At 36.1% G+C, this 25,661-nt stretch overlaps 1 protein-coding gene across 4 annotated transcripts in view; it reads left to right on the plus strand.

The window, feature by feature from the left end:
• The window catches only part of ANAPC10 (anaphase promoting complex subunit 10), a 106,682-nt gene extending 87,629 nt beyond the window's left edge, over positions 1-19,053 (plus strand). For 2 of the 4 annotated variants that reach the window (XM_040473082.1, XM_040473079.1), the window contains exons 5-6: positions 12,286-12,354; positions 18,661-19,053. In XM_040473082.1, coding sequence (XP_040329016.1) covers positions 12,286-12,354; positions 18,661-18,891 — 300 coding nt within the window. In that variant the 3' untranslated portion in view covers positions 18,892-19,053. The remainder of the gene's footprint in view (positions 1-12,285; positions 12,355-18,660) is intronic. The other 2 variants (XM_040473084.1, XM_040473080.1) reach the window with 1 other exon arrangement.
• Positions 19,054-25,661: the final 6,608 nt, after the last annotated feature.

Consider the following 25,661-nt stretch of genomic DNA (forward strand, 5'->3'; position numbering starts at 1 on the left):
CTACAAAAATAACAATTCCGGGGTGCCTGGGTGGCTCAGTTGGTTAAGCATCCGACCCTTGATTTTGGCTCAGGTCATGATCTCACGATTCATGAGATTGAGCAGCACAGTGCCTGCTTGGCATTCTGTCTCTCCCCCTCTTTCTCTGCCCCTCCTCTCTCTCTCTCTCTCTCTCTCTCTCTCTAAAAATAAACATTTTTTAAAATGACAATTTCACATGATTCAACACTTGGGGAAGTAAACATTTAGCACAGATAAGTAATTTGCTTAAACTCAAGATTAGAAGTGAAATTCAGATCTTTGTCTTATTTTGACATCTGATCTGATGTTGTTTCCACTATACTACATATGTTTATCTATTCCTATCATTTCCTGATTATTCATTAGCTAAGACTTTTAGTCTTCCTTTACAACTAAAACATAAACTAAAACTAAAGCATGATTTTCGTGTATGTGCATGTATTTATATTTACGAGATTTCTTTTTAAATGATAGTTAAGTCTGGTTAACTTGGCTTTCCAAGTTTTGTTGTTGTCAAAAGTTTTTCCGCAGTTTCTTCTTAACATTTCTTTCCCACTTTAGGTTTTTGATGAAATTATTGTTTTTAATTGACATTAATTTCAAATTTATTCAAAATTGTTTGTGTAGATTAGTAGGACACTCTACTAGTTCTTTTGTTTTTGTTAGACCTCTTTTTAAAAAAAAAAAAACTAGGACACTTTAAGACCATTTAAGCTATGTAATCGTAACTTTCTAGGAACAATTTTTGGAATAAATTTTTCTGTATAGAAACTTTTTCTGACTTACTATCCAAAATGAATGTCTTGACCATCTGCGGCAAGTTGACTGGTTTTGACCTCAAAGTCACCTTCTTACGTAGTTGCCTTCCTCACTAGGGCAAAAGAGCTTGCTTTCCATACTGAGCTATTTGAGTCGGATTCCCTCTAACTTGTTAAGCTGCTTTTGTGGTATTCTTAACTTTTAGCACATTTGGAACTTCTGAAGTTTCTTTTGGATCATATTAGACTTTTTTTTTTCTCTACAAGTAGGTCATCATTGCTGTAAACTGGTTCTATTCCTTCTTAAGTGAAAGGATAGTTAAAATTCCAGAATCTCTTACTTTGTGTTGACAGTTCTCATTGAGTTCTATAGAATTTTATCAAGTCACAGCTATGGTTAATGAAGGAGGAAAAGATAGAGTGGAGAGTAGAGGACAATTTTATTGAAACAACTATTAAGTAGTTATTCCTTATTCATTAATTTTTCCAGGGATATGTGATTAGCAACAGCAAATATAAGCAACTTTGTACTTAATATTTTACATGGTTTTTATTGATGAATCACTTCTGTTTTTTTTTTTTTTTTATGCGAGTTTTGTTTATGGTGGAGTTAATCAGTGTATCCTTGGAGGGGTACACCTGCTCTTAAATCATAGCCAGAGTAGAGGTAATGACTAAGAGGCTAGTGTAGGAAGCAGAATCCCAGAGCCAAGCTGAAAGATAATTTCATAGAGAAACTCTAATGGATTCTATTTACCTGTAGTTTTTACCATTGTAGTCTTTGCAGCACAGCGGCTGATATTAAAGAAGGAATATTAAGGAAATGTGGTAGCTCCTATTCAGAAGTGACTTAATAGGCTTTGGTCTGGCAGTGGTGCTGATGTTGTGGTCCATTACATTGCTTCTCCTGCCACTAGGTGGAATAGCTACTATGTAGGTTGCCTCTAAAACACATATTTTATAAGAAGCTGATTAAATTGGCCAAACAAGATTATGGTCAAATAATGAAATATTGAAGAAATGTTTATTCCAAATTAACACTGGGAATTGTCTCATTTTGTTATATCTTTTTGGGTTAGTTACAAATATTTGTAAAACCCTTGACCTTTTTAAACATGGAATTTTCACTAGTCTCATATACACTTTTCAGTATTCATTATTCATCTGATGCCCTTATGTATTACTTTTCTACTTCTGTGTAACATATTACCACAAATGTAGTGGTTTAAAACAACACATGTTTATTATCTCACAGTTTCTGTGAGTCAAGAGTCTTAGCTGCATCCTCCACCCAGGATCTTAGAAGGCTGCAGTCAAGATGTTCCAGATGTGGTCTCATCACAGGCTTGTCTTGGAAAGGATCTAAGTACAAGTTCACTCAGGTAGATGTGTTTTTAAGCACATAATTTCAAGTCTTTTATTTAGCTTAACATTAATAAATCTTGACTTTATTCGTCTTTAAATTCATGTGTCTTTACCAAGTTACCACTTATTTTCTCTGTAATATATTAACATTCTCTTAGTATCTTTATAAACCACCTTTATGAGTCAGTTCCATATTTTGTGCACAAAACTATTTTTAAACTACAATACTATTATAAAGCTTTAAAATTAACCTTAAAACTTTAAATACAAATAGATCTTATGGTTGGAATCATTAAATAAAGTCATTAGATAAAATCCAAAATACAATAATAAACTGTATCAAAGAACTCTTCTGAGAGGGTCCCTGGCGACTTTGACCAGATTGGTCAAAGATTGGTTTCAGTGAAACCACTGAAATGATTCCAGTGATTCCAGTCATTCAGATTGGAATGCGATAAAGATAACTAGCAGGTAAAACAAAAACAAAAACAGAACTTTAAAGGGATTTTGCAGTAAAAGGGAATTAGGGCAGCAAGTGGAGGAAGATAGGATTAAGAAAGGTCTGTTTTATTTTTAATTTTTAAAATGACAAATACTGTGGCATGTTCGAATGCTGGTGACAGTGATCCAGTGGAGAAGAGAAAATGATTTGGAGAGACAATGTTTATGATGGGAGCAGAGTCTTTGGTTGGGAAAGAAGAAATGGGATCTGTTGACAGATAGAAGAACTAGCCCCAGAAAAGTGCAGGAGCAGTTTTTTTACTGTATAACAGCCGATGGGAAGAAAGGTTTTTGTTTTCTTTTCTGATTGCCTCTGTCTTCTTAGTGAAATAAGATATTAGCTCAGAGAGAGAAGATTAGAGTAGGTGTTAGGATTTGAGGAGAAGCCTAGAAACAGCTATCCCAGAGACAGTGAAAGCAAATTTTCTAAAGGGATATAGTAGGAATTATGCATGGTGCTAAATATACACTTGAATATATACTTGTCATCTTGAATTTAAAGTGAGAACTGGGGCACCTGGGTGGCTCAAGCCACACAGTGGGAACTGTGCTGACATGACAGCTCAGAGCCTGGAGCCTGCTTCAGATTCTGTGCTCCCTCACTCGCCCTCTGTCTCTCTCAAAAATAAACAAATATTAATAAATTAAAAATAAAGTGAGAACCAGTTAGCATGGTTTGTTTGTTTTTCTTCAAATTGGCATAGAATAAGCAGAGAGTTAGGTTTAACCAGGATTATTGTTATTTTCCTTAAAAAAAAAAACAACAATGAGAGAAGGGCATTGAATCTTAAGTGTGTAAAGAGATTGATTATCATAATGAACTATGGGATATCATTGAGATAAAGTAGGAACTAAGATTTAATGATTAATGAATAGTAAAAAAATAGATAGCATCAATAGTCTAGCTCTTTCACTAGGGTTAATACTATTGCCATGGGGTCATTAGAGAAAGCCAGTATCTTAGGAGCCTGTAGAGATGGGGATATTTTAAGTCAACATTCAGCTATATTGCAGCTACTACTCATGATCAAGTACAGAATATGACTGTGGGAGGCACAACTACGGTAGATATCAAAATTATTGCAAGTGAACAAATTCAGGAAAGAAGAATCCAAATTGTTAAATGGATTGTCTCTATGGATGTTGAAATCAGCAAGAAGGATGAGTCTATTAATGGAGGAAAAGAGTACTGTCAATGAGATATTAAGATCAGGTATTGAAACTTTCAGAAATTTTTCCTCTTACTATCAAATGAAAAATAGCTTTTTAAATAAGATAAACACATGTTTATTGAGAAAAACATGCATAATACATAAAGTTAGAATAAAATGAAAATGATCCATATTCTCACCATTACAGATATTGTCTATATTTTGGTGAATATCCTTAGACTTTTCTCTATCCATACAAAAATAATCTTTAAAAAAATATATATATAAGAATGCAACCGATTTCTGTGCATTGATTTTATATCCTGCAACTTTGCTGAACTCATGAATCAGTTCTAGCAGTTTTTTGGTGGAATCTTTTGGGGTTTCCACATAGATTGTCATGTCATCTTTTTTTAACTTTATTTTTTATTTTTTAAAATTTACATCCAAATTAGCATGTCGTGAAGCAATGATTTCAGGAGTAGATTCCTTAATGCCCCTTACCCATTTAGCCCATTCCCCCTCCCACAACCCCTCCAGCAACCCTCAGTTTGTTCTCCATATTTATGAGGCTCTTCTGTTTTGTCCCCCTCCCTGTTTTTATATTCTTTTTGTTTCCCTTCCCTTATGTTCATCTGTTTTGTCTCTTAAAGTCCTCATATGAGTGAAGTCATATATTTGTCTTCTCTGACTGACTAATTTCACTTAGCATAATACCCTCCAGTTCTATCCACTAGGTGCAAATGGCAAGATTTCATTCTTTTTTTATTGCTGAGTAATACTCCATCATATATATATATATATATATATATACACACACACACACATACACACACACACACACACACATACCCACCTTCTTTATCCATTCATCCATTGGTGGACATTTGGGCTCTTTCCATGCTTTGTCTATTGTAGCCTTGATTTCTCTTTCTGTTGCTTCATTGTTGGTGTATAGGAATGCAGCCGATTTCTGTGCATTGATTTTATATCCTGCAACTTTGCTGAACTCATGAGTCAGTTCTAGCAGTTTTTTGGTGGAATCTTTTGGGGTTTCCATATACAGTATCATGTCATCTGAAAAGAGTGAAAGTTTGACCTCCTCCTGGCCTTTTATTTCTTTGTGTTGTCTGGTTGCAGAGGCTAAGACTTCCAATACTATGTTGAATAACAGTGGCGAGAGTGGACATCCCTGTCTTGTTCCTGTCCTTAGGGGGAAAGCTCTCAGTTTTTCCCCACTAAGGATAATATTAGCGTTGGGTCGTTCATCTATGGCTTTTATGATCTCAAGGTATAATCCTTCTATCCCTACTTTCTTGAGGGTTTTTATCAAGAAGCGTTGCTGTATTTTGTCAAATACTTTCTCTGCATCTATTGAGAGGATCATATGGTTCTTGTCCTTTCTTTTATTGATGTGATGAATCACGTTAATTGTTTTGTGGATATTGAACCAGCCCTGCATCCCAGGTATAAATCCTACTTGGTCGTGGTGAATAATTTTTTTAATGTATAGTTGGATCCGGTTGGCTAATATCTTGTTGAGGATTTTTGCATCCATGTTCCATCAGGGAAATTGGTCTATACTTCTCCTTTTTAGTGGGGTCTCTGTCTGGTTTTGGAATCACGGTAATGCTGGCTTCATAGAAAGAGTTTGGAAGTTTTCCTTCCATTTCTATTTTTTGGAACTGCTTTTAAGAGAATAGGTGTTAACTCTTCCTTAAATGTTTGGTAGAATTCCCCTGGAAAGCCATCTGGCCCCGGACTCTTGTTTTTGTGGGAGATTTTTGATTACTAATTTGATTTCCTTACTGGTTATTGATCTGTTCAAATTTTCTATTTCTTCCTGTTTCAGTTTTGGTAGTGTATATGTTTCTAGGAATTTGTCCATTTCTTCCAGATTGCCCATTTTATTGGCATATAATTGCTCATGATATTCTCCTATTATTGTTTTTATTTCTGTTGTGTTGGTTGTGATCTCTCCTCTTTCATTCTTGATTTTACTTATTTGGGTCCTTTCCTTTTTCTTCTTGATCAAACTGGCTAGTGGTTTATCAATTTTGGTTAATTCTTCCAAAGAACCACCTTCTGGTTTCATTGATCTGTTCTACTGTTTTTTTGGTTTCGATAGCATTAGTTTCTGCTCTAATCTTTATTATTTCCTGTCTTCTGCTGGTTTTGGGTTTTGTTTGCTGTTCTTTTTCCAGCTCCTTAAGGCGTAAGGTTAGGTTTTATATCTGAGGTCTTTCTTCCTTCTTTAGGAAGGCCTGGATTGCTATATACTCTTATGTATATATGCTATATACTCTTATGACCACCTTTGCTGCATCCCAGAGGTTTTGGGTTGTGGTGCTATCATTTTCATTGACTTCCATATACTTTTTAATTTCCTCTTTAACTGCTTGGTTAGCGCATTCATTCCTTAGTAGGATGTTCGTCAGTCTGCAAGTATTTGTTACCTTTCCAAATTTTTTCTTGTGGTTGATTTCGAGTTTCATAGCATTGTGGTCTGAAAATATGCACGGTATGATCTCAATCTTTTTGTACTTACTTAGGGTTGATTTGTGTCCCAGTATATGGTCTATTCTGGAGAACGTTCCATGTGCACTGGAGAAGAATGTATATTCTGCTGCTTTAGGATGAAATGTTCTGAATATATCTGTTAAGTCCATCTGGTCCAATGTGTCATTCAAAGCCATTGTTTCCTTGTTGAGTTTTTGATTAGATGATCTGTCCATTGCTGTGAGTGGGGTGTTGAAGTCTCCTACTATTATGGTATTACTGTCGATGAGTTTCTTTATGTTTGTGATTAATTGATTTATATATTTGGGTGCTCTCACATTTGATGCATAAATGTTTACAATTGTTAGTCTTCTTGGTCTATAGACCTCATGATTATGGTATAATGTCCTTCTGCATCTCTTAATACAGTCTTTATTTTAAAGTCTAGATTGTCTGATATAAGTATGGCTACTCCGGCTTTCTTTTGTTGACCATTAGCATGATAGATGGTTCTCCATCCCCTTATTTTCAATCTGTAGGTGTCTTTAGGTCTAAAATGGGTCTCTTGTAAACAACCTATAGATGGATCTTGTTTTCTTATCCATTCTGTTACCCTATGTCTTTTGATTGGAGCATTGAGTCCATTGACGTTTAGTGTGAATACTGAAAGATATGAATTTATTGCCATTATGATGCTTGTAGAGTTGGAGTTTCTGGTGGTGTTCCCTGGTCCTTTCTAATCTTTTGCTGCTTTTGGTGTGTGTGTGTATATATATGTTTTTTCCATCTTTTCTTCCCTCAAAGAGTCTCCCTTAAAATTTCTTGCAGGGCTGGTTTAGTGGTCACAAACTCCTTTAATTTTTGTTTGTCTGGGAAACTTTTTATCTCTCCTTCTATTTTGAATTACAGTCTTGCTGGATAAAGAATTCTTAGCTGCATATTTTTCTGATTCAGCACATTGAATATATCCTGCCACTCCTTTCTGGCCTGCCAAGTTTCTGTGGATAGGTCTGCTGCAAACCTGATCTGTCTTCCCTTGTAGGTTAGGGACTTTTTTTTTCCCTTGCTGCTTTCATGATTGTTTTCTTCCCTGAGTATTTTGTGAATTTGACTATGATATGCCTTGTTTATGGTTGGTTTTTGTTGAATCTAATGGGAGTCCTCTGTGCTTCCTGGATTTTGATGTCTGTGTCTTTCCCCAGGTTAGGAACCTTTTCTGCTCTGATTTGCTCACATAACCTTTCTACCCCTATTTCTCTCTTTTCCTCCTCTGGAACCCCCTATGATTCTGAAGTTGTTCCTTTTTAATGAGTCACTGATTTCTCTAATTCTTAAATCGTGCTCTTTTGCCTTAACCTCCCTCTTTTTTTCTGCTTCGTTATTCTCTATAAGTTAGTCCTCTATATCGCTGATTCTCTGTTCTGCCTCGTCCATCCTTGCTGCCACTGCATCCATCCGTGATTGCAGCTCAGTTACAGCATTTTTAATTTCATTCTGGCTATTTTTTACTTCTTTTATCTCTGCAGAAAGGGATTCTAATCTATTTTCGACTCCAGCTAGTATTCTTATTATCATGATTCTAAATTCTTCAGACATCTTGCTTGTATCTGTGTTGATTACGTCCCTGACTGTTGTTTGTTCCTCCTGTCTCTTTTGAGGTGAATTCCTTTGTTTTGTCATTTTAAAGGGAGAAAATGAATTAATGAGGTAGAAAAATTGAAATTAAAAAAATTAAAATTAAAAAAATATTAAGATTAAAACTTACACACACAACAAATTGAATAGATGATGCTAGATCCTAGGTGTGTTTTGGTTGGGTGTTGAAAGTGGGTTGACAGATTAGAGAAATGAAAAAAAAAAAGGAAATCATTTGAGAATTTCAAAAAATGAATACACTAAAGTAGACTAAAATGAGATGATGTGGGTAAAATAGAATTGGATAAAATATACACAAAAGTAGAGAATATAGTAGGAAAAAATTAAAGAAAAATATTTTTAAAAAAATTAAAAAGAAATATGAATTTTTTCATTTTCTGTATTTAAGAAAAAAGTAAAGAAACAAAAAAGAGAAAACAGATAAAAAAATCATTTGAAAATTTGAAAAAATGAATACATTGTAGTAGACTGAAATAAAATGATGGGAGTAAGATAGAATTTGAAAAAATTTACATGAAAGCAAAAATATAGTAATAAAAATTAAATAAAAATATTTTTAAGAGAAATTTAAAGTAAAAATGAAGTTTTTCTCTTTCTACATTCAAGAAAAAGAGAAAAAAGAAAAAGAAAGAAAAAAAGGAAATTGAAAATTTGAAAAGGTGAGTACACTGAAGTAGACTAAAATAAAATGATGGAAGTAAAGTAGAATTTGAAAAAATTTACACAAAAGTAAAAAATGTAAAATAAAAATTAAAGACATATTTTTAATAAACATTGAAAATAAAATGAGTTTTTTCTCTTTCTGTATTGAAGAAAAAGAATTGTAAAACAGAAAAAGGAAAAAGAGAAAAAAAAAAAAGAATTGAATACATGAACCTGCTAACAGATTGAAGTAGGACTGAAATTGCTTCGTTTTCCCCTAGAGGTCAGTCCATGTACCTCTTTATAGTCCATAAATTAAGCCAGTGGTGAGGTTTGTGCCCTTGAAGAGAGAAGTTGGCCCAGTTGGGCGGGGCTCAGTGTAATAGCTCCGCTCTCCACTAGATGGCGCTGCTAGCTTACTGGGGTAGATTGTTGCAGTGCTCGTAGGTGCGTGTGCACATGCGTGGGAGTGGTGAAAATGTCACTACCCAGCTACCCAGTCTGTTCTCCCAGATCAGCAGTTGCGCACAGGTCCTCTGTCTTCAGCTCTCATCCACTCCCTACTTTTCCACTCTCAGTGACCAGGCCCCAGGCAGTACCTCTCTCCCAAGTTTTGTCTCAGATGCGGCTGTTTCCCTGGCCCCTTACTCCAAAAGACTGCGGCTTTGATCTGATCCGCCCCTCTGTGGGAGGGTCTTGCTGAGCAATGGCTGAATGAGCAATGGCCTAATGTCAGCAGCACCCTGGAAAGTCCACTGGACCCTGCTGTTGCCGGTGCCCTGAGACTGCGGCCAGGTGCCAGCCCGCCCCCCAAAAAAGGTTGCGAGACAGTGTAGCATCAGCGTTTCAGGGATTATGGAAAATCTCAACACACATCTGGCAACAGGCTTCACCCTCAACGACCTTGCCCCAGCACCAGCAAATGTGGCTGCCATCAGGTGTCTGCTAGGACCAGGTGGCTTTAACAGTCTCTACCAAATGTCCTTCCAGCAGTGGAACCACTCTTCTCTGTGTGGCCCGAGAACCTCCTGAACCCCACTCTGCTCCTGGGGATTTGCCCTTCCCACCAGAGCATCGCCAGGTATCGAGCTGCATAGTTGCAGACTTTGCGCTCCCCTTGTTTACAGTCTCAATGGAATTTAAACCCTCTCCTTTCTCCTTTCACCCTTTTTAGTTTAGTCCCTGTGGCTGTTTCCAATTTTCCACTTTCTCTCCAGCTACTTTTGGGGAGGGGTGCTTTTCCCATATGCTCCTCCCTCCCCAGTCTCCATCCTCTCTCCGCCTGCAAAAGGGGTTCCTTACCTTTCACGGCTTCTTGCTCCCCAAGTTCAGCTCTTCGTGTCGCGTACCTGCTGAATTCTGTGGTTCAGGTTGTGCAGATTGTTGTGTTAATCTTCCAATCAGTTTTCTAGGTGTGTAGGATGGTTGGTCTGGCTGTATTTCATGGACGCAGGACACACAAAAAGCTTCCATGCTGTTCCGCCATCTTGGCTCCTCCCTTGTCCTTTCTTTTATTGATGTGATGAAACACATGGATTGTTTTGCAGATATTGAACCAGCCCTGCATCCCAGGTATAAATCCTACTTGGTCGTGGTGAATAATTTTTTTAATATATTGTTGGATCTGGTTGGCTAATATCTTGTTGAGGATTTTTGCATCCATGTTCATCAGGGAAATTGGTCTGTAGTTCTCCTTTTTAGTGGGGTCTCTGTCTGGTTTTGGAATCACGGTAATGCTGGCTTTATAGAAACAGTTTGGAAGTTTTCCTTCCGTTTATATTTTTTGGAACAGCTTTTAAGAGAATAGGTGTTAACTCTTCCTTAAATGTTTGGTAGAATTCCCCTGGAAAGCCATCTGGCCCCGGACTTTTGTTTTTGTGGGAGATTTTTGATTACTAATTTGATTTCCTTACTGGTTATTGGTCTGTTCAAATTTTCTATTCCTGTTTCAGTTTTGGTAGTGTATATGTTTCTAGGAATTTGTCCATTTCTTCCAGATTGCCCATTTTATTGGCATATAATTGCTTATAATATTCTATTATTGTTTTTATTTCTGTTGTGTTGGTTGTGATCTCTCCTCTTTCATTCTTGATTTCAAACACCAATGAAGCAACAGAAAGAAAAATCAAGGAATTTATCCCATTTACAATTGCACCAAAACCCATAAAATACCTAGGAATAAATCTAACCAAAGAGGTGAAAAATCTATACACTGAGAACTATAGAAAGTTTATGAAAGAAATTGAAGAAGACACCAAAAAATGGAAAAAGATTCCATGCTCCTGGTTAGGAAGAACAAATACTGTTAAAATGTCGATACTACTCAAAGCAATCTACATATTCGATGCAACCCCTATCAAAATAACACCAGCATTCTTCACAGAGCTAGAACAAATAATCCTAAAATTTGTATGGAACCAGAAAAGACCCTGAATAGCCAAAGCAATCTCAAAAAAGAAAACCAAAGCAGGAGGCATCACAATCCTGGACTTCAACTTTATTACAAAGCTGTAATCATCAAGACAGTATGGTACTGGCACAAGAACAGACACTCAGATCGATAGAATAGAATAGAGAACCCGAAATGGACCACAAACATATAGCCAACTAATCTTTGACAAAGCAGGACAGAATATCCAATAGAATAAAGACAGTCTCTTCAGCAAGTGGTGTTGGGAAAACTGGACAGTGACATGCAGAAAAATGAGTCAGGACCACTTTCTTACACTATACACAAAAATAAACTCAAAATGGATGAAAGACCTCCATGTAAGACAGGAGGCCATCAAAATCCTTGAAGAGAAAGCAGGCAAAAACCTCTTTGATCTTGGCCGCAGCAACTTCTTACTCAACACGTCTCCGGAGGCAAGTGAAACAAAAGCAAAAATGAACTACTGGGACCTCATCAAAATAAAAAGCTTCTGCACAACGAAGGAAACCATCAGCAAAACTAAAAGGCAACCGACAGAATGGGAGAATATTTGCAAACGACATTATCAGATAAAGGGTTAGTATCCAAAATCTATAAAGAACTTATCAAACTCAACACCCAAAAAACAAATAATCCAGTGAAGAAATGGGCAAAAGACATGAATAGACACTTCTCCAAAGAAGACATCCAGATGGCCAACTGACACATGAAAAAATGCTCAACATCACTCATTATCAGGGAAATATGACTTCACTCATGAGGACTTGAAGACACAGAACAGATGAACATAAGGGAAGGGAAGCAAAAATAATATAAAAACAGGGAGGGGGACAAAACATAAGAGACTCTTAAATCTGGAGAACAAACTGAGGGTTGCTGGAGGGGTTGTGGGATGGGGGATTGGGTAAGTGGGTAGGGGGCATTAGGGAATCTACTCCTGAAATTATTGTTGCACTATATGCTAATTTGGATGTAAATTAAAAAAATAAAATAAAATAAATATGTATATATGTATGTATATATATGTGTATATATAATCATATAATCCATTGTTTAGTATTTTGCTTTTTTAAAATTAACCAGAGATGGCTTCAAATTACTGCGAATATGTAAAGAGATACATCATTTTTACTTGCTATAGGATATTCCAGGATATGGATGGGCCATTATTTATGTAACCACTCTGTGCTTTCCTATTGCTGTGTAACAAATTACCCAAAACAGGAGTAATCATTTATTATCTCTCATGATTTCTGTTCAGGAGTTTGGAAAAAGCTTGGTTGGCCATTTCTGTCTTGGAGTCTCTCATGCAGTTACAGTCCTATGTCAGGTAGGCTGACTGAGACTGGAGAATCCACTTCTAAGGTGTTTCACTCATGGTTAGCAGGGTGGTGCTAATTGGTGGCTGGGGGCCTAGGTTTCTCTCCACATGGACCTCTTCGTGGGGTTCTTGAGTGTTGTCATGTCATGGTAGCTGATTTCTCCCAGAAGGAGTGATACAAAAGATCCAGGAAGAAGCTACAATGCCTTTTATGATTTATCTGCAAAGTCACACATTGTCACTTGTAACATACTCTGTTGGTTACACAAAACCAACCCTAAGCCATTGTAGGAGGAGGTTATTTAAGAGTGTGACTCACCAGGGTCTTCTTGGGGGCTGGATACCACCGCCACTCTTCTATTGGTAGTCATTTAACTTATTTTCAGTTATGAATATTACTATATATATGTATAATCCTTGTGCCCTTTTCTTTAGTATTTCTCTATAGTTCAGAAGTGAAGTTGTTCTGTTAAAGAATAGTTACATTTAAGATTTTGATAGGTATTGCCACATTACTCTTCAGAAAGGTTATGCCTATATAATTTCCATATCAGTCCGTGAGAGTACATTTCCCTTATTCTCATCAATAATTCGTGTTCTTGGGGCGCCTGGGTGGCGCAGTCGGTTAAGCGTCCGACTTCAGCCAGGTCATGATCTCGCGGTCCGGGAGTTCGAGCCCCGCGTCAGGCTCTGGGCTGATGGCTCAGAGCCTGGAGCCTGTTTCCGATTCTGTGTCTCCCTCTCTCTCTGCCCCTCCCCCGTTCATGCTCTGTCTCTCTCTGTCCCAAAAATAAATAAAAACGTTGAAAAGAAAAAAAAAATTTATAAAAAAAAAAATAATTCGTGTTCTTAATTATTTGAATCTCTGCCAATGTGATAGATGCTTTATATATATGCATATACATATATGTGTATTTATATGTATATACATATATGTTTTATATGTATATATGCACATATATGTATTTATATGTATATATACATATATGTATATATTTATTAGTGAGATTGAACAATTTCCTGTGTTTGTTGGCCCATTGCATTTGTGTGTGTGTGTGTGTGTGTGTGTGTGTGTGTGTGTGTGTGTTTAGTCTGTACAGGTGTATGTCCATTTTTTAAATTTGTGTTGATTTTTTTCCTTAAGATTACTTTTTTTAAAAAATGTTTATTTTTGAGCAAGAGAGAGAGATTACGAGCAGGGTAGGGGAATGGAGAGGGAGACAGATTTCTAAGCAAGCTCTGCTCTATCAGCAGAGCCCAACACGGGGCTCGATCCCACAAACTGTGAGACCATGGCCTGAGCTGAAATCAAGAGTCAGACGCTTAACTGACTGAGCCACCCAGGCACCCCAGAAATTCGATTTTTAATTCTATTATTGTTACCTTTTATAATTCCCTTTAGGTCATGTATGTATCTGTTTATGTGTAGGATGTAAAGGAAATCGTATTATGATAAGGAGATTAGTGGCGAATTTTCTCCTGCCATATTTCATTTCATTTAATTCATGTTTTATTTATATAATATAGGATTTCAGATAAAAAATTACTACCAGATTATTATCTTTACATCATGTAAAACACATTATGTATTTAAAAGCACAATTTTTGGAATCACACCGCCTGTTTCATTCACTGCTTTGCCACTTACCAGCTATGTGACCTCATCAAAACTAGTTTAACACTTTCTGTGACTCAGTTGTTTTATTTGTGAAATCAGAATAATAATAATATCTGCCACATTGCTAGCATTAAATCAATTAATATACTTAATGTACTTAGGGTATTACCTGGCACATAATATGTGCTAGGTAAGAAGTTGCTGCTGTCATTATCATGAGCATTCTTTTTGAGGAATTATTATTGACATTTACATTTTATTTTATGAGCATTTGATTTATTCTTTTTGACTTTTTTGTCTTCCTCACTACTAGCATTTTTATTATGACTTCTTGAAGTCTTATGTTTAAATCCTATCTCTTTGTATTTCTCTGAGTAGTTTTTTTTCAGGTGTGATCTGTCTTATTTGCCACTGTTTTGTTTTGTTTTTTCAGTCCCTAGAACATTGCTTGCCATGTAATATTTGCTCAGTAACATTCGATGAGCATGGAGCCCTGGCATATCTGTTAAGCTCTGGTGAGAGGGTGCACTAGAGGGAGACTGCATGGCAGGCAGAGGAAAAAGAGACTTGCTCCCTTTTGTGTCCTGTTTGTTTTCCATCATCCTAGTAGTGTTTCTTCACAGCAGCATTTCCTCCCCATAGCTATACCTGATTCCAGTTTGCAGTTTTTCTGACACTCACAGCACCAGCCCAATGAACCCCATGTCAGAAATGTCAGCACCACAAGGCACTCAGCTCTCACTCCTCAAGAGTTCCCTACACCAGCCCCATAGGGCTCTTCCTCCAGGGGCACAAACACCAGCCAAACAGCTCCCTCCTCAGGGATCGGAGTTTCAAATCCACAGGACTCCTTTTCTGAACTTCCCCGTTTTGATAATCTCAGTCTCTTTTCTTTTCTTCCCCCAACCTTAGAATTTCACTTCTTGTACTTGTTCCCTCCATGATACCTTAGTTCTCTTGGCCTCTTCACTTCTCTAGTTAACAACTTGATTCCTACTTAGTGAATTCTCTCTTAAAATAACTTGTATGCCCCCTGACTCCAGGCTGAGTCAGGGAGCATACAAGTTATTTTCTATTTTATGAAGTTATATTACCTTTCTGAGGGTAAATTCCATCAGTAACTACTCCCTATGTCAGGGGTCAGCAAACTGTAATCCAGGGCCAACTCTGGCCAGTGGCTTGTTTTTGTAAATAAAGTTCTGTTGGAACATAGGCACACTCATTCACTTTCATAATACCTGTAACTGTTTTCACTCTGCAAAGATAGACTGACCAGTCATGATATGGCCACACTTAAAATGTTTACTTTTGGGTCCTTTACAGCAAAAATTTGCCAGCCCCTACCCTACATGTACAGCTAATAATGGTATTTTTGGTGTGTAATAGGCCAATAAAAAAATGTTGAGTGAATATATAGAGAAAAGAGCCAAAAAGGGAGATGGTAGGAAGAAAGAACAAGGAGAAATATAGAAAAATTTGTATAGTAATGGTGATGAAATTTTCATTTATTGAGGTAAACCAGAAATGGAGAAAAAAGAAAGCTAAATTGGCAAATTTTTACCTTTCATTGATTTTCTGATTAAAATATAAAAATATTATAATTTTTGCTTAAAGTATATTCATCTGTTAACCAAACATTTATAAAAACATAAGAATTATATATACTGTATATTGTTACGGGTTTTTAAAAAGTTTTTATTTAAATGCCAATTAGTTAATGTACTTGAGTTTTTTGCATCTATGAAGTAATCTAAGGTATGACAATATCAGAATAAGAACTTTCTAGAGATGACTGAGAATTCTAAACTGCCCACAGTAGAACTGCAGTAGACACATGAATTGAAATTTATGAGTTCTGGGCAATATAGTTGATTATGAAACCATTTGAAAGATGTTAACATCTGTATGTACTTTGTAATGTAGTTTTAGTAATAGAGATCAGTAAGCCTTATGATATGTTCTGAAGCAATGTTAATAGTATTTATTGAATAATTTATTACATTTATAATGCTGTGCATATCATGCCAAAAAGCATTTATGCTATAAAATCTTAATATAACTTTCAGCACACCGAAGCATTTAAGATATGCTAAGAAAATAACATTGAGTCTATCAGAAATAATGGTTAAATTTGTCAAAAACATTCTACTAGTAAGGAGTTGAATTTAGAATCTTAGTTTTACATTTTGTTCATTGTTGAGGTTCATTATAGTACATTTACCTTGAGAATGGATTCTTCCTACCAGATATGCTTTCTCCCTTCTCTGTACTCCCACAAATATTTGTTATAATAGTTTCCTTTACCTACTATAACAAATCATCACACATGTAGTAGTTTAAAGCAACACAAATTAGTTATTTTACAGTTCTAGAGGACATAAGTCCAAAATGGGTCTTACAGATTAAAATCAGGGTGTCAGCAAGAGGCCTACTTTCCTAGGGATTTCTAGGGAGAACCATTCCTTGCCTTTTCCAGCTTCTAGAGGCTACCTACTTTCCTTGGCTTGTGGTCCCATCACTCTAACCTTTGCTTCTACCATCACATCTCCTTCTCTGGCTGTACTGTCTTCCTCTTACAAGGAATCTTGTGATTACATTAGGCCCACCCAGGAAATCCAGGATAATTTTGTCATCTCAGAATCTTTAACTTAATCACATCTACAAAGCCCTGTTTTCCATGTAAGTTAAAATAACCCCAGGTTTTGAAGAGGGACATGGATATCTTTGGGAGCCCATTGTTCTGCCTCCATATCTTTCTTCTTTTATTTAGAATTATTAAATGTCAGACCTGGAAGGGACACTGGAGATGATAACTTGTCCAATCCTTTTATTTTATACTTGAAGAAACTGGGGCGCCTGGGTGACTCAGTCAGTTGAGCGTCTAGCTTTGGCTCAGGTCATAATCTCGCATTTGTGGGTTTGAGCCCTGTGTCAGGCTCTGTGCTAACAGTGTGGAGCCTGGAGCCTGCTTCAAAAATAAATAAACATTAAAAATATATATACTTGAAGAAACTGATTGAAGTCAGAGAGGTTGTTTGTCTGCCTCAGAGCTTTTTTTTTTTTTTTTTAATTTATTTTTTTGAGAGAGGGAGAAACAGAGCACAAGCAGGGGAGAAGGGCGGGGGGGGGGGGTGGAGAGAGAGAGAGAGAGAAAGAATATCCCAAGCAGGCTCCACACTGAGCAGGGAGCCCGACATGGAGCTCAGTCCTATGACCTTGAGATCATTATCTGAGCTGAACTCAAGAATTGGACATTCAGCCAACTTAGCCACCCAGGCGCCTCTGGCTCTGAGCTTTTTTTTAAGGTTAGGAACAAGGCCTTATTCATGTTATACTTAACTTTACTTAGAAAAATACCTTGAACATTTTAACTACTCAGTAACTATTTTGTTACCTGAATGAATGAATAAAAGGTTAGTGATGGAAACCAGATATATCTGGTCTCTGATTCTTTCATTTTAAGTTAGTGCTAATGGAAGTTTATAAAAAACAGAACAAAACACTGAAAATACCACAAGGAGTAGAGATTTATTCATTCTTATGTTCTATGGTTAAAAAGAGGAAATTATTCAGTCTTAAAAATAGCGACTTTTTAAAGATTCCTGTTCTCTTTCTCTTGTCCCATCTTTACTTTTTTCTACCCACCCTTCTCCTCCATAAAAAAAAAATGAATGAAAGAAGGAAGGAGGGAAAGAGGGAAGGAAGGAAAGGGCTGGAGGGAGGAAGGGAGAGGAAGAAGAGAAAAATGAGAACGCATGAAAGAAAGAAGGGAAGAAGGGAAAAAGGGAAGGAAAGAAGATACAGTGGTGTGTTCACTTAATTGTTTTGCTAGAGTCACTCATGGAATCCACATTTAGATTCTCTGACACCTCTATTTGGCTGCGTTGATAAGATAAGCCTGTATTCTCTGTGATATATATAGTTTATATGTGTTCAATAATTAAGATAATTTAGAAATCAGTATTTATGTTTTAAAAACTATTTCATAACTTTAGCAAAAATTTTAGAAATTTAGGTTTATCTTTTGACTTAGGATTTTCTTTCCCTTGTTAAGGAAGGATAGTTTGGACTCTTGATTAAAATAAAATTAAGAATTAAAAACAAACTTGCCTGGCATTTCTTATTAAGAATTAAAAATTTTTATCTAGCATTTTATATTAAAAATCTAGATTTTAGGTTTAGAATATCATCCAGGCTACATAAATCACTTACTATTTTTCAAGGAAGAAAAGCTTTGTCTGATGGCTTTTTAAGGATTGATTTTCTTTTGTTATTCTTGTAATTTATGTAGAATTTGAATGTGTTTGTGTATATTAGGTATGGTCCTTGAAATAAAATATACTTGAAGCATAATGTTAGATTCTTTTCCTACTTATATCAACATGGTCTTCCATTGGCTGTATACGTTTGTACATGTCTAATTCTAAACTTGTATGTTATACAGATTTCTATAAACCCTAAGACTGCATATATCTGTTTTTATTTTGTCTACTAAGATGGTACATGTAGAGTGCTTATTAGCAAGTGTAAAAATGGACCATGGTGTAAAAGTGCCAAATAACTAGTAATGGTTGTTATCATACTGTCATTCTCTCAGTGAGCAAAATGTTAATTATAAGTCAACTTTAGAATGTGTTCATTGTAATAAATTATGTTCATCGGGTGAAAACATAATCCCACTTTTGTTTTCTTGGCAGCAACTTGAATTGGTGGAACCAAGTGGCTGGATTCACGTTCCCTTAACTGATAATCATAAGAAGCCCACTCGCACATTCATGATACAGATTGCTGTTCTAGCCAATCACCAAAATGGAAGAGACACCCACATGAGACAAATTAAAATATACACACCAGTGGAAGAGAGCTCCATTGGCAAATTTCCTAGATGTACAACTATTGATTTCATGATGTATCGTTCAATAAGGTGACCTTAACACAGAACAAAAGTCATTAAACGTACCTTTGTTTTATCTTGTCAGTAAATATTATATCTGGAATCTTTATTGAAAAAAAACAGCAGTTATTTTGCAATTTTGTATGCATTGAAGAGTATTTTATTGTAACTTTAACAAATAAATTTTGGGTCATACTATTTTTATTTTCTTTAACATATAATAAAGCTCACATATTTTACATTATTAAAAAAGTATTTGAAGCCCCTCATTAAATTTTTCAGTATATCGAAAGAAAAACAATTGAACTGAGTATTTTAAGAGATACGCCATTTTTAATAACCAAGTTATTATTTCATATAGTGGTCATGTGTTAAAGTAATGATTTATTGCATGTTTGGGAACAGTACTATGTTCTATCAATTAATAGGCCAAAATTATTCTTTTTTTCCCCCTCTCTCTAGAGGAAGCTTATTCTTTTAATACTGGGCCTTTTAAAAAATAGTGTCAAAATAGGCTTAGCATTAGATATCTGATGAGAACCATTCTGATTTGGGGAATATAGTTAATTGTATCATAATTACTTCCATGAAATACTTTTAATCCCAGGGTTCTCTGTATCCCGATATTGTGTCAGAGATTGCCAGTATCATCTGCTATTTATTCTAATGCTAGTGCTGCTTATAGTAGATGTTTTTTTTTTTTAAATTTGTGTCTGACACAGAAGCATTCTCTGAGGGATGATAATATGTCTCATAAAAATTTTTAAACTGTATAAAATTGTTCTTTGTATATGAAAATATTTTAAAGGAGCTTAAATATGTTTTCTTTCCATGGTTTAAAATGAATAGATTTGATTCTGTATGGTTTTTCTTTTTTTCCCCCTATATCTACTACTTTTTAGGAGGATGGTTATTTAGCCACAGAACTTACCCAGATTGGCTCTTATGTTTAGGAAAGGTTCCTGGGTGGTTCTTGCATTGCTTGGTAGACTGAAGTCTTGAATAGTAAAGTTTTAGATCTTTTTTTTTTTTTACTTGAAGTATACTTAACATATAGTGTTCTATTTGTTTCAGGGTGTATAACAGTGATTTGACAATTCTATACGTTATGCAATGCTCACCACAATAAGTATAGTTACCATCTGTCACTATACAAAGTTGTTGCAGTATTATTGATTATATTTTCTATGCTGTACCTTTCATCTCCATGACTTATTTATTTTAGAACTGAAAGTCTGTGCCTCTTAATCCCCTTCACCTATTTTACCCATCCTCCTTATCCCCTCCCCCATAGCAACCACCAATTCTCTATATCTAAAAGTTTGTTTTATTTTTTAGACTACGCATATAAGTGAAATCAGATGGTATTTGCCTTTCTCTATTTGACTTCCTTCACTTAGCATTAGAGCCTCTAAGTCCCTCCATGTTGTAAATGGCAAGATCTCATTCTTTTTTGTGGCTGAGTAATATTCCATTGTGTATGTATTTATATAGTACATCTTCTTTACCTTTTCATCTACTGATGGACACTTGGGTTGCTCCCATATCTTGGCTATTGTAAATAATGCAGCAATAAACATAGAGGTGCATATATCTTTCTGATTTAGTGTTTTTGTTTTCTTTGGGTAAATACCCAACAGTGGAGTTGCTGAATCATATGATATTTTTATTTTGAATTTTTTGAGGATCCTCCATATTGTTTTCTACAGTGGTTGCATCAATTTACATTCCCACCAACAATCTATAAGGTTCTCTTTTGTCCACATCCTCACCAACACTTGTTATTTCTTGTCTTTTTGATAATAGCCATTCTGATAATAGTGTGAAGTGATAAGTCATTGTGATTTTGACTAACATTTCCCAGATGATTAGTGACCATCTTTTCATGTATCTCTTTTGCCTATTTTTTTTTTTTAACGTTTATTTATTTTTTTGGGACAGAGAGAGACAGAGCATGAACGGGGGAGGGGCAGAGAGAGAGGGAGACACAGAATCAGAAACAGGCTCCAGGCTCTGAGCCATCAGCCCAGAGCCCGACGCGGGGCTCGAACTCACGGACCGGGAGATCGTGACCTGGCTGAAGTCGGACGCTTAACCGACTGCGCCACCCAGGCGCCCCGCTTTTGCCTATTTTTTAATCAGATTTTTTTTTCTGTTGAATTGTGGAAGTTCTTTATATATTCTGGATATTAACCCCTTATTGGATGTATCATTTGCAAATACCTTCTATTCAGTAGATTGCCTTTTTGTTTTATTGATGGTTTCTTTCTCTATGCAAAAGCTTTTTATTTTGTTGTACTCCCAATATTTTATTTTTGCTTTTGTTTCCCTTGCCTGAGGAAACAAATCCATAAATATGTTGCTAAGGCCTATGTCCCACAGATTACTGCCTGTGTTTTCTTTTAACAGTTTTATGGTTTCAGGTCTCATGTTTAGGTCTTTAATCCATTAAATAGTAAAGTTTAAAAAATAATTATGTGTATGCTTTATTCTGGCAAGGAGTACTAATTTGCATGGCTACTATAAAAAAAAAAGGTGTCACTTTTTCACTCGGGAGAATATCTGATGTTCTTTCAGTGAGTTCCACAAAGAGTTTTGTTGTCATTTTGATTTTGTTTCTTTGAAGTAAGAAGCATGGTCGGTGATCTATAGGGTCACCAAAAAATCTATAACCACGACTCATTTGGGATCAGCAAATTAATCTGAATATAGTTGGGGGATGCTGGAAATGGAAGAAGAGAGGAAAACACATGGATAGGAATTAAAAGAAAAGGAGGGAATCAAAGAAATAACAACAATATTTACTAGGTACTGTATTGAATCTTGTGCTTTAGTCTGATAAGGAAAACATTCATGTAAACAACAGGGTCTTAGTATAAGAGATAGAGACATTTAATAAAAAATACAGGAGGGCTTATTAATAATAATGTTATTACTTGCTAAATGCTTATTAAAATTTTGCTTAAAAGAAAAAGGAAGAAGACTAATTATCATTTACATGATCCCCTCTGTTATCTCTTACTACTAATAGTTTGCTATAAGGCTCCTAAAATCAGGAGGGATTAAGAAGAATGTTGAGAAAATCCGTATGTTTTCTATTTCTATTTTTATTCTCTTTTTTATATGCCAGCTGGGTGACCACCTTTCTTAGGCATGGGGAAACTTGGTAGCTGAGGATAATGGAAATAATACTTCCCTTTTTATATGGGTTATTTAAAATACAGACAGACCATGTATTATATTGACAAAGCATAATTATCTAAAGTAGTTGCATTTCTTTTTTAAAAATGCATATTATATACTTGACAAAGGATTTGTATTTAGAATATATAAAGAATTTTTACAACTCAACAGTAAGAACACAAACAATCCAATAAAGTAAGCAAAAAATTTGAATAGTCACTTTACCAAGGAGGACATAGGATTGGCCAATGAGCATGTGAAAAGATGCTCAGCTTCACTCAACATCAGTGAAATGCAAAGTAAAGGCACGATGAGATATCATTTCACAGCTGCTAGAATGGCTACAATTAAAAAGATGATTGCAAGGGTTGACAAAGATGTGGAGGAACCAAACCTCACACTGATGGTGAAGATGAAACTGATGTATAACCACTTTGGAAAACAGTGTAGTGATTTTTTTAACAACTTAAACATACACCTATTGTGTGACCCAGTTATTTCCTCCCTGATATTTACCCAACAGAAAAGAAAGCATATATTTATACAAGGAATATTCATAGCTTAATTTTCATACCTGAAAACTGGAAACAACCCAAATGTTGGTCAGTAGCAGAATATATGAACAAATAGTGGTATATCCATATAATAGAACACTGCTCATTAATACAAATGAACAATGCATGCAACAACATGGATAAATTTTGGTCATAATTATGCAAAGAGAAAGAAGCCATACAAAAGAGAGTACATACTGTTTGATGCCTTTTTTTTTTTTTTAATTCTAGAATAACAAACAAATCAATAGAAAACAGATCCCTGGTTGTGTGGGATGGGGAGAGGGGAGAAGTAAGGAGGGATGAACTGTTTGGGGGAAATGATACAGATGTTCATTAGTCTGTGACTGATTTCACAGGTATATACATATACCAACATTTATCAAATTATATACTTCAAATATGTGCAGTTTATTGCATGTCAATTATACCTCAATAAAGCTGATTTTAAAATAGCTTACTCTACCTGTTTCACATAGTAATCATTCAAAGATGCTAGATTTGAAGTAGTTCTATGTCTTACTGTATAGGATTTGAGAATAAAAAACTAAGATTGAAGAACTTTTTTTTTTTAATTTTTTTTTCAACGTTTATTATTTTTGGGACAGAGAGAGACAGAGCATGAACGGGGGAGGGGCAGAGAGAGAGGGAGACACAGAATCGGAAACAGGCTCCAGGCTCTGAGCCATCAGCCCAGAGCCTGACGCGGGGCTCAAACTCATGGACCGCGAGATCGTGACCTGGCTGAAGTCGGAGGCTTAACTGACTGCGCCACCCAGGCGCCCCTGAAGAACTATTTTAACAGTTAATAAAACAGTGACAGCAAATGAATTCACTGATTCATTCATAATCAGTGTATGTTTTTGAGTGTTGGACCAACTGTGCAGTTAATAAGATTTAAATTTTTTTTTTTTAATTTTTTTTTTCAACGTTTTTATTCATTTTTGGGACAGAGAGAGACAGAGCATGAACGGGGGAGGGGCAGAGAGAGAGGGAGACAGAATCGGAAACAGGCTGCAGGCTGTGAGCCAGCTGCCCAGAGCCTGACGCGGGGCTCGAACTCACGGACCGCGAGAACGTGACCTGGCTGAAGTCGGACGCTTAACCGACTGCGCCACCCAGGCGTAGATTTAAATTTTTAATAAACACACTCTACCCCCAACATGGGGCTTGAATTCAATGACCCTGAGATCAGAAATGCATGCTCTGTTGACTGAACCAGCCAGGTGCCCCTAAGATTTAAATTTTTAAATTTCACATGTGATCTGTGGTCGTGCCTGGGTGGTTCAGTCGGTTAAGCATTTGACTGTTGACCTCAGCTCAGATCATGATGTCAATGGTTTGTGAGTTCAAGTCCTGCACTGGGCTGTGCACTGATAGTGTGGAGCCTGCTTGGGATTCTCTGTTTCCTCCTCCGTTTCTCTCTCTCTCTTTCTCTCTAAAACAAACAAACAAACAAACATCTTAAAGAATTCACTTGTGGGGCGCCTGGGTGGCGCAGTCGGTTGAGCGTCCGACTTCAGCCAGGTCACGATCTCGCGGTTCGTGAGTTCGAGCCCCGCGTCAGGCTCTGGGCTGATGGCTCGGAGCCTGGAGCCTGTTTCCGATTCTGTGTCTCCCTCTCTCTCTGCCCCTCCCCCGTTCATGCTCTGTCTCTCTCTGTCCCAAAAAAAGTAAATAAAAACGTTGAAAAGAAAAAAAAAAATTAAAAAAAAAAATTCACTTGTAATCCAAATGTAATGTAACTTCAAAATCAGTTTATTAACTGGAGAAATACTGTCATAAGAAACTTTTCTCTGTATCAAACTATGGAATTTTAAAATACAGCAGTTCATTGAACACTAATAAATATACAACTCAAAAAAAGACTAATAGATATTGGTTGTTGACTTAGATGTGATAAGGAAACCAAGATAAATCTGATACAGACCTTGCTTTCCAGTTGCTTATAGTCTATTAGGGGGGAAATAATAGGCCTCTAATTAGCAAAATCAGAAATTAAAGTGATAAGATCTCTAATTGGTGGAGAGTAGTGTAAAGGAGAGGAAAGTTGACTTTCCATTCAGAAAGAGGTGAAGGAAAGAAGACATTTGTTAGAGAAGTGGGATTTTAAAAGAAAGACTGTAATATCATCTAGTTATTTACTTCTCAAGTCCGTTCTTGTATCCAGACTGTCATTGTTTTTATGAGTAATGATTAATTTGAAACAGATGATTTGTGTATTCAGAATCAAGTGATGTTTTGTACATTTCCTCTTGTTTGAAAGTTTCCAGCAATTAAAATACTGACAATCTTGGAAAGTAATTTTAGTTACCATGCCTTCTGTTCTTTTAGCCATTATGACTACTAATTTAGTACATTACTTAATACACTAGATTAAACAGCACAGTATAAATTTTTATGAATATAAAATTTCTAGTGTTTTAGAAAATTGTTATTGCTCTAAAATTCTCCATAAAATGTTGGCTTATCGTATTTTTAATTAAATTGTTGGTTACTGGTTTGTTTCGTCAATTACCTTTTAAAACTGATAAAACTTATAAAATATGTTACATTAAAGCATTAGAGAAAATAGTTTAGTTGTAATTATATGTGGACACACTTATGTTGTGCATCTTTAAAAAATTTTTTTAATGTTTATTTTTTTGAGAGAGAGACTCAGCGCCTGAGCAGGGGAGGCGCAGAGAGGAAGACACAGAATCCAAAGCAGGCTCCAGGGTCTGGGCTGTCAGCACAGAGCCCAATGTGGGGCTTGAACCCACAAACCGTGAGATCATGACCTGAGCCGAAGTCGGATGCTTAACCAACTGAGTCACCCCAGTTGTGCATCTTTTAAACCAAGATTATCTTCTTTTGCCCACATTGTTGTGCTTTCCTCACTTCTGTGACTCCTTAGGTGAAAATACCCTCTCTTTATTCTGTGGCTAATTCCGTTCCCACTGCTCGTCTTCTCTTGTCCTTTCTGGTGAATAGAACCAGTTTACTACTTTGTGCACGTAGACAAGATTATAATTAGACCAATTTAGAAGTGTTTTACTTACAAAACGTTTTTCTGTGTGAATTTATC

The sequence above is a fragment of the Herpailurus yagouaroundi genome, unplaced genomic scaffold (genome assembly GCF_014898765.1).
Source record: "Herpailurus yagouaroundi ecotype Mexico unplaced genomic scaffold, PumYag 28, whole genome shotgun sequence".
Classification (NCBI taxonomy): Eukaryota; Metazoa; Chordata; class Mammalia; order Carnivora; family Felidae; genus Herpailurus; species Herpailurus yagouaroundi.